The sequence below is a fragment of the Camelus bactrianus genome, chromosome 16 (genome assembly GCF_048773025.1).
Source record: "Camelus bactrianus isolate YW-2024 breed Bactrian camel chromosome 16, ASM4877302v1, whole genome shotgun sequence".
Classification (NCBI taxonomy): Eukaryota; Metazoa; Chordata; class Mammalia; order Artiodactyla; family Camelidae; genus Camelus; species Camelus bactrianus.
In genome coordinates, this window is record NC_133554.1 from 43032732 (window position 1) to 43042775 (window position 10044).

At 44.1% G+C, this 10044-nt stretch overlaps 1 protein-coding gene and 1 non-coding gene across 8 annotated transcripts in view; one reads left to right on the forward strand and one right to left on the reverse strand.

Annotated features, from left to right (window-relative positions):
* The window catches only part of GPATCH8 (G-patch domain containing 8), an 85063-nt gene extending 75273 nt beyond the window's left edge, over positions 1–9790 (forward strand). For all 7 annotated transcript variants that reach the window (XM_010959520.3, XM_045520004.2, XM_045520002.2 and 4 more), the window contains 2 exons: positions 547–677; positions 3612–9790. In XM_010959520.3, coding sequence (XP_010957822.1) covers positions 547–677; positions 3612–7512 — 4032 coding nt within the window. In that variant the 3' untranslated portion in view covers positions 7513–9790. The remainder of the gene's footprint in view (positions 1–546; positions 678–3611) is intronic.
* Positions 813–887, reverse strand: TRNAN-AUU (transfer RNA asparagine (anticodon AUU)). The gene is given in 2 exon segments: positions 813–848; positions 852–887. It is a non-coding gene; the product is annotated as a tRNA-Asn (tRNA).
* Positions 9791–10044: the final 254 nt, after the last annotated feature.

The following is a 10044-nucleotide window of genomic DNA, read 5'->3' on the forward strand; positions in this document are numbered from 1 at the left end:
TACAGGAAAACTGTTGATGCTGAAAAGAATAGCACCTTTTTATGGTGAAATGAAAGTATGCTTTCTCTTTGTTAACTTTTGATTCAAATAACCTCCCCATGTAAGCTGTACATTGCTTTTTAAGATCTTACACCTGGGTAATTTTCTATACTAGCTTAACCCCTTTCTGTTCACTTTGGCTTGTGTTACTACAATTTAACTCATGTTCTGTTTGTCTAGTTTTGCATCCTTGGAAGAGCAGGTGATTAAATAGTCCCTTTTCTTTCCTCCTAGTGTTCTAAAATTTGCTTGTTGCTTCTGAAATTATTTTATTTTGCCCAATAAAGCAAATGGTATGCTGTCCTAATTAGGAATGCAAATACTCCAAGTGTTTCACCCAAAGTAATCAGCCATTGTGTTTTCAATTACCATAAAAGAGTGTAGCAATATATTCTATATTAGCACTGTAACCATTGATTAAGTGTAGATATTCTGAAGGCCTTGCTTTCAGGATCCCCAGGTTATTCTAAATCACCCACCCTCTTTTCCTTTCTTGTGTTACCCCAGAGATTGAAAGATCTTAAGCAGAGAGAGTTTGCTCGAAATGTATCTTCAAGATCCCGCAAGGATGAGAGGAAACAGGAGAAAGCCCTACGGCGGCTCCATGAGTTGGCAGAGCAAAGAAAACAAGCTGAATGGTGAGGGTGTTTTTTTCTCAGAGGGTTTATAATCTTAAGATTTAAGGTTATAATTTAAGATTCTAAGATTTAAGAATTAAAATTCTTTTTTTTTAATTGAGGTATAATTGACATACAATTTTATTTTTTTTTAAGTGAATATACTGGGGATTGAACCTAGGACCTCATGCATGCTAATAAGCATGTGCTCTACCACTGAGCTATACCTCCCCCCACTGACATTACAATTCTTAATTTTTTAATAGATCATTCTATTAAACAAAAAGGATGTCTATATTTGAAGTATAATATTACTAATTAAGAATATGTACTTCTGAGACCATATCCTATGATCTGTGTAACCTTAGTTATCTGAGCTCTATGCCTCAGTTTCCTCATCTGTAAGATGGAGATAATAATAACAGTTTGCTTCTGTAGTTATTGTGGGGAGTGATTAAATTATGTTAGAGTGCCTATAAAAGAGTGCCTAGCACATAGAAGATGCTCAGTGAATCAGTAAATTATGCAACTATCATTGTTCTCATTCTTCAACATTTTTCTCATGTAGAAAAGGATGTAAATTATACTACTGGGGCACAGATTCAAGTGTTGTAACTGCCTTTTAAGTACCATAGAATTGGTACTAAACACTGTAAAACCTAGGAAATTCTATCCATTTGTTTCTCTGCAGATTCTTGCCTTCTTAGTGTTTTTAGTGTTCCTTCATGGTTCTTGATGATAAATTTGGGGCTGGTATTTAGCCTTAGGTGGAATTTACCCCATCTAGGGCTGAATTTCCAAGCACTAGACTTTGGGGACCCAGTCTCAGCATCTAAGGATTCATGAGTTATGTGCCTCCATCCAAAGGACTTAGGCCGCCATGTTTGTTTTTTGTGGCTGGCCAGGAACAAAGGAGGAACTGGTTACGTGGAAAGAGAAACTATGATTGTGGTTTTTAAAAGTTTACAGCCAAGTTGGGGCAGAGTCTCTGGATCCTTTTTTACTTATTATCTTGTGTTTTGGAGGAAGAAGGAAGGGAGAGAACATGTATAGTGTAGGCATTTGAACAGAATTAACCTGTGATCTCTAATGGTGAGTTAAACTGCCTGTAAATGTTCTGAGTCCTTCATTGGCAGCTCTTTATTTAGTAAACACATTCCTTTTGGGCTTGTTGCCAGAGTGCCTCCTTAAAAAGTGTGTACCAGGCCACTCTCTACTCTCTAGTTCAGAACTTTTTTTTTTTTTTTAATTGAGTTATAGTCAGTTTACAATGTTGTGGCAATTTGCAGTGTAGAGCACAATTTTTCAGTTATACATGATCATACATATATTCATTGTTGTATTCTTGTTCGCTGTGAGCTACCACAAGATCTTGTATATATTTCCCTGTGCTATACAGGATAATCTTGTTTATCTCTTCTACATATGCCTGTCAGTATCTACAAATTTCGAACTCCAGAACATATTTTAATACATGTTTTTCTTTAGTAATGACTTTTAGTTATCAGTTTTTGAAATAAACAGTTAAAAACTGACCACATAATCTCTTGCAAGAATAAAAGAAGGTTTTGATCCATCATCAGGTATTTCATTGTCCTAGGAGTAATGCATGATCCTATAGTATTATTGAAGTAACATGGCAAAGACTGAAGCAAAAGATCAAAATAAATTCCCTTTTAGTCAATTTGAGGGTTTCTTTGCTGTGGGATAGGTTTTGTGACACCATTAGAGTATCTCTTGCTGTCTAAATCTGTTAGATTCCACCTTCCAATAATAAGAGTTCAGATAGCAAAGGATACCATATTATCCTAATATATTTGGTCCCTGAGGTTATGACAGCTAGTAGCTAGGGTTTAAATTAAAAGGGCTTCATCCAAATAGATATCTAATTCTCTTCAGTTCTTGAGTTTGGCTTGAGATGTACCTGTCTGTATAGTACACACACTGTAAAAATTTCAGACATGACAAGGGTTTAAAACACTTTGAGGCTCCTTGGTGTTCCTGTTGTTTCACAGCTGAAAAGGTACTTCATAGAATGATGATTATTATATGGAATGCCAAAAAGTATCACAAAACCAAAGCAAATGCTTGGGTGTGGTGCCAGGAGGTTAGTACAGACTCTTAAGTTTCTGTAACAGACATAGTAACCACAGACCATCATAGAGTAGTATGGTGGGGGATTCTGACTATGTTCAACTCAGAATATGCATATTTTAAAAGGAAATTTGAAAGCACAGAGGAAATTGGAATCTTTTTTTAGCTGAGTGAAATATAGTTGATCCTTGAGCAACGTGGAGGTTAGGGGTGCCAGTGACTCCCAGCACACAGACACAGACACATACACATAATACACACAGAGTCAGAAATCCTTGTGTAACTTTATAATTGAACCTCTATATCTGTGGTTCCATATCTATGGATTCAACCAACCACAGATTGTGAAACGTGTATTTATTAGGAAAAAAAAATCTGCATATAAGTGGGCCTGTGAAGTTCAAACCTGCAAACCCGTATTGTTCAAAGATCAACTGTGTAACCTTTGTGAATAGATGGTCAGCCATATATGTTTGATAGCATACTAATGGATAGGATGATACAGTGAAAAATGAGTCCAGATAGAGGACAAGTGGACTGTAGCAGATGGTAGTGATGAAGTATTTGAATTGTGAGATAAGCTTCAGTTTTGTATTTTAGACAGTCTAGGAAGAAATAGCAGTAACTGACTAGCCCTGGGAATGTCGCTTGGTAGGTTAACAGCATGAGACTGTGCCTAACCTCACTGAAGAAGTTTCCTTTATTAGCACAGGGCCAGGGAATGACCACTACTCAGTGTCTTTAAGACCCACCTCTAATGCATGGTAGAACATAAGAGATAAGTATTTTATTAAAAAGTATGAAGTGTACCCCTAAACCTGTTTCTTTGTTTGTTTTTCATTTTTCCAAACCATTGTGTAGTGCACCTGGAAGTGGTCCCATGTTCAGACCAACCACAGTGGCTGTAGATGAAGAAGGTGGAGATGATGATAAAGATGAATCAGCGACAAACAGTGGCACAACTGCTTCTGCTACTTGTAGCCTGGGATCTGAATTCTCCACAGACAAAGGAGGCCCTTTCACTGCAGTACAAATCACTAATACCACTGGACTGGCACAGGCTCCTGGGTTAGCCTCTCAAGGCATCAGCTTTGGAATTAAGAATAATCTGGGTACCCCACTGCAAAAACTGGGTGTGTCATTTTCCTTTGCCAAGAAGGCTCCTGTCAAACTTGAATCAATAGCATCAGTTTTCAAGGACCATGCGGAGGAAGGGACCTCTGAAGATGGAACAAAAGCTGATGAGAAGGGTTCTGACCAAGGACTTCAGAAGGTGGGAGACTCTGATGGTAGCAGTAATCTTGATGGTAAAAAAGAGGATGAAGACCCTCAGGATGGAGGATCCCTTGCCTCAACATTATCTAAGTTAAAAAAAATGAAGCGAGAAGAAGGAGCTGGGGCTACAGAGCCAGAATACTACCACTACATCCCCCCAGCACACTGCAAAGTAAAACCTAATTTTCCTTTCCTACTCTTTATGAGAGCCAGTGAACAAATGGAAGGTGATAATTGTACACACCCAAAGAATGCCCTAGAGAGCAAAAAAAGTGGTTCTCCCAAGCCTAAGGGCTGCATCAAGGTGGCAGCAAGCCAAGGAACAGAAGAGACAGTTAGTGAAGTCTCTGAGCGGCAGATGGAAACCAGTGTGGCTGAGCTCTCAGAGCCTAGAAGCAAAGCTGAGACAAAGAAGACCTCAGGAGGGGATGTAAGTGAACATAGTTTAGAGAGTCAGAGTCAGAAGGATTCAGCGATCCAAATGTGTGAATCTAACCCTTCTAAAGAAACCTCTCAGGCCCCTCCACCAGGGAAAGAAAGCCAGGAGGGACCTAAACATCCTACTGGTCCCTTCTTTCCAGTTTTGAGCAAAGATGAAAGCACTGCCCTCCAGTGGCCATCAGAACTATTAATTTTCACAAAGGCAGAACCCTCCATTTCATATAGTTGTAACCCTTTGTACTTTGACTTTAAGCTTTCAAGGAACAAAGATGCCAGAGCTAAAGGGACAGAAAAGCCAAAGGACGTGGGAGGCTCCTCAAAGGACCATCTCCAAGGCCTTGATCCTGGCGAGCCCAATAAAAGCAAGGAGGAGGGGGATAATGTAGAACATTCTTCAGGAGGCAGAATGGATGCACCTGCTTCAGGGTCTGCCTGTAGCAGCCTGAATAAGCAGGAACCTGGAGGCAGCCATGGGTCAGAGACAGAAGACACAGGGAGAAGCCTTCCTAGCAAGAAAGAACGATCTGGGAAGTCCCACCGACACAAAAAGAAAAAGAAGCACAAAAAATCCAGCAAACACAAACGGAAACACAAGGCTGACCCAGAAGAGAAAAGTTCTAAGGCGGAGTCTGGGGAGAAGTCTAAGAAGCGCAAGAAAAGAAAACGAAAGAAAAATAAGTCATCAGCCCCAGCAGATTCTGAGCGGGGACCCAAACCAGAACCCCCTGGGAGTGGTAGCCCTGCACCACCACGAAGACGGCGGCGAGCTCAAGATGATTCCCAGCGGAGATCTCTTCCAGCTGAAGAAGGAAACAGTGGCAAGAAGGATGAAGGTGGAGGCGGTGGCAGCTCCCAAGATCATGGTGGGAGGAAACACAAAGGTGAACCTCCAGCTTCATCCTGTCAGCGAAGAGCTAGCACCAAACGGAGCAGCCGCTCCAGCCATCGGAGTCGACCCAGTAGTGGAGATGAGGATAGTGATGATGCTTCATCACGCCGGCTGCACCAGAAGTCTCCATCCCAGTACAGTGAGGAAGAGGAGGAAGAGGAGGAGGAAGAGTCGGGCAGCGAGCATTCCCGTAGCCGCTCACGGTCTGGCCGGCACCATTCCTCACGCCGTTCCTCCCGGCGTTCTTACTCAAGTAGCTCAGATGCTTCTTCAGACCAGAGCTGCTATAGCAGACAGCGCAGTTACTCTGATGACAGCTACAGTGACTACAGTGACCGATCACGAAGGCACTCCAAGCGCTCCCATGACTCAGATGACTCAGACTACGCCAGTTCCAAGCACCGGTCCAAACGGCACAAATACTCATCTTCTGATGATGACTACAGTCTCAGCTGCAGCCAGTCCCGGAGCCGGTCTCGGAGTCACACGAGGGAGCGCTCAAGGTCCCGGGGCCGCAGCCGCAGCAGCAGTTGTAGTCGCAGCCGGAGCAAACGGAGAAGCCGCAGCACCACCGCCCACAGCTGGCAGCGGAGCCGTAGCTATAGCAGGGACCGCAGCCGCAGCACCCGGAGCCCTTCCCAAAGATCAGGCTCCAGGAAGGGATCATGGGGTCACGAGAGCCCTGAGGAGAGGCGATCTGGTCGTCGAGACTTCATTCGCTCTAAAATCTACCGCTCCCAGTCTCCCCACTATTTCCGATCAGGCCGGGGAGAATGTCCTGGGGAGAAGAAGAAAGAAGATGGCAGAGGGGATGATGGCAAAGGGATAGGCCCACCTTCCCAAAACAGCAACATTGGTGCAGGAAGAGGGTCAGAAGGTGACTGCAGCCCTGAAGACAAGAACTCTGTCACTGCCAAACTACTACTGGAGAAGATTCAGTCGAGGAAAGTGGAGAGGAAACCCAGTGTGAGTGAGGAGGTGCTGGCCACCCCTAATAAAGCTGGGCTCAAGCTCAAGGACCCTCCACAAGGTTACTTTGGGCCCAAGCTCCCACCTTCTCTTGGCAGTAAGCCTGTCCTTCCATTGATAGGGAAGCTCCCAGCTACCCGAAAGACCAACAGCAAGAAATGTGAAGAGTCTGGCTTAGAAAGGGGGGAAGAGCAAGAACAATCAGAAACAGAAGAAGGGCCTCCAGGGAATAGTGATGCCCCATTCGGACATCAGTTCCCCTCAGAGGAAACAGCTGGCCCCTTATCAGACCCACCCCCAGAAGAGCCAAAGTCTGAAGAAGCTACTGCTGATCACCCTGTGGCTCCGCTAGGCACCCCAGTGCACTCTGACTGCTATCCTGGGGACCCAACCATTACCCATAACTACCTCCCTGACCCCAGTGATGGGGACACCCTCGAGTCCTTGGATAGTGGCAGTCAGCCAGGCCCTGTGGAATCCAGCTTGCTGCCTATAGCGTCAGATCTTGAGCACTTCCCCAGTTATGCACCTCCCAGTGGGGAGCCTAGTATTGAGTCAGCTGATGGGCCCGAGGATGCTTCCCTAGCCCCACTGGAAAGCCAACCCATCACCTTCACTCCCGAGGAAATGGAGAAGTACAGCAAGCTCCAGCAGGCCGCACAGCAGCACATCCAGCAGCAGCTTCTGGCCAAGCAAGTAAAGGCCTTCCCAGCCTCCGCTGCCCTGGCCCCAGCCACTCCAGCCCTGCAGCCCATCCACATTCAGCAGCCAGCCACAGCCTCTGCCACCTCCATCACAACTGTTCAGCATGCCATCTTACAACATCATGCCGCAGCAGCTGCCGCCGCCATTGGCATCCACCCCCACCCTCATCCCCAGCCTCTTGCCCAAGTACATCATATTCCCCAGCCTCACCTGACCCCCATTTCCTTGTCCCACCTTACTCACTCAATCATCCCTGGCCACCCTGCCACCTTTCTTGCTAGCCATCCCATCCATATCATTCCCGCCTCAGCCATCCATCCTGGGCCTTTCACCTTCCACCCCGTTCCACATGCTGCCCTCTACCCAACCCTGCTTGCCCCACGGCCTGCCGCAGCAGCTGCCACTGCCCTCCACCTTCACCCTCTACTTCACCCCATCTTCTCAGGTCAGGACCTGCAACACCCCCCCAGCCATGGCACATGAGTTGGGGGATAGGAGCCCAGGTAGGGCCAGGGAAGGTGGCCCATAAATCTTCCCTTTGGGGGTGTTGAGCCATTAATACCAGCAAGTAGAAGCTGGGATGGGCAGTGTCTGACAGCCAAAGAATTGAATTTTGGCTTGCAGGGGTGGTTTTAGATTTGAGGTTTGCTTTGGGTTTACTATCAGGGATTTTTTTTTTTCCCTTTCCCCTTTCTGTTTGTCCCTCCCTCTCCTGTGTTTCTAAGCTATGGAACACCAGTAAGTGCTACCCACCCCTCTGCAGCAACATCTCCAAACTGTCAAGTTTAAATACTCCCCTCCTCTGTCTACTTTTTAATCCTCTGCACTTCCATCTATAAATTTTTAAACATTTTTCTCCTCTCTGGCCGGTGGGTTGTCCATCTTGTCCTGCCTTCTCAGTGTCTTTGACCTTGGTGACCTTATTTATCCAGGGTGAGGTGGAAAGAGGGGTCTGACCTGGAATTAGATGCCACTCAGGCTGTCATTTGATCCACTTCCCACACTAACAGTCACACATTTGGCGCTGTTGTCCTCATGTCCCTCATCCCAGAAGAGACATCTGCATATCCCAGAAAAGAAGATCCTGTCATGAATAGAAGCTCTGCAGAACACAGTCGCCCATGTGCTTCCCCAGAGAGGAGCTCATGTGTCTAAAGGGTGTATTTTCTTCTGTCATGTTGATGTTTCCTTCTTAATTTATAGGATTTTTTAATGTAAAAAATTGCACTGAACTCTATAAACGTAAATGCTGCTTTTTGTAGCTCATATAAAAAAGGTTCCATATTTGTAGTATACTGCAATAATATTTTTTACATCCAGCTCTTTAAGTGATCCTTGTTCTGGTGGCTTTGTGTAAATATGTTTGCCCTAGTTGAATTAAGAAACTTTAAAGGTTATAAACTGAAAACAAAAAAATAAAGTATTTGTTTTCTGCTAGATGCAAAAATGACTAAGCATGTATATTTTATCAAGCTCATGTATTTTTTGAAGTTAAGAACTATAAAAATGTTAAAACAACACAAAAAAACATTGTTTAACATTTTTTTGCTGAGACAAAATTTGCAGTAAGTGGTGCCCCCACCACTGGGATTTTTGAACTAATGGGCAGCAGTCACCTGGGGGTATCAGAGGGACGCTCAATTATGACAGTCTCTCTCATGTGCTTTGCTCTTTTATACAGAGAAACAGGTGGGCCCCACAGAGGAGGAGGGAGAGATTCGAGAGCTTTATTCTCTGGAAGGAATGAGATTCAAAGTGATTGTCCTGGGGGATTCCTGGTTTCCTGGGTGCCTGTCCCAGGCAGTCCATTTGCCTCCCTAGTATTTAGCCCTCTCTGACAAATTTTTTTAATGTGCCTTTTGGGTTGGCTAGAAACTGAAGTAGAAGTAGATTGGACGATGATAGAGTTGGGACAATTTTCTTCCTCCTCTTGTTGGGAGGTGAGCACGTTCATAGATACTATAAATTCTTTTGCTTCATAGTTTCCATGCCTTCTGCCCAGCTTAAGTTTAAGCAGTAAAGACTTTTTTTTTTTTTCTCTCCCATGACACCTACCAGAGGAATTACCACCTCAATTCCTCCTCTTCTTGACTTCTACCTGGCTCTCAGACTTAAATTAACACACTGATCCAAAGGTGTTTATATTGCAGGTCTCATTTTCTTCGGTGTAGTCAGCACTTCCCTGCTTGGCATTTCCCTGCCTATTCCTGTGGCTAGGTTGGTTGGGTGGTCACCTGACAGGAAAAACAAAATCTGCTTATGTGGGCCAAGGCTCTGTGTTCTGCCTTCTCCAGGTCCCAGAAGAGAAAGGTTTTGAGTTTATGAGAGCGAATGCTGGGCAAACAAGGCTTTTGATTGAGCCTTCTACCTGTTCAGTGCTCCTCATCTGATCAGAAGCATTACTTTTTTGATAACTAGCACTGGAAAAATGAAATCATCTGTTTGAAGTGAAGGGACTCATTTTTCTTTGCTTTCAGCCCATGTAAATATTTAAATAATACAGTATTAACATTTTTGTGCTGCTTCCCATTAGCTTGTAGATTGAGCCATACTCTGGCTGCCTCCTTCCTGGGGGCAGTTTTCTTTAACTTCCAGAATAGTGATTTTAAAACTTAAAAAAACAAAAACAAAAACAAAATAACCTGTCCTTACCTACAAGCATAACAGATTGTATTTAACTTTATCACATATGATAGAGATATATATGCTGTAAAATTAGGGAAAGGAACTTTCTAATAAACCAATGATTTGTGGAAACTTAGCAGAGTCTGTCGTGATTGTTGCCCCATCCACTCAAGTGGGGAAGGGATGGAGTTATGGGCCACAAATAACATCTTGTTTGATAAAGGAATAGATTCTTGAGAACCAGTTATTTATGATGTGTAGATTTTGCTTCTCAAAGCTCAGGCTGCCCAAGTAGAGGTAAAGCTTATGCTGTGGGAGGAAGTGTTAGTAGCTAAGTTTCTCTCAGTCTCATGTAGGGGTCTTGGAATGTGCACCTCCTTTCCACTCTTT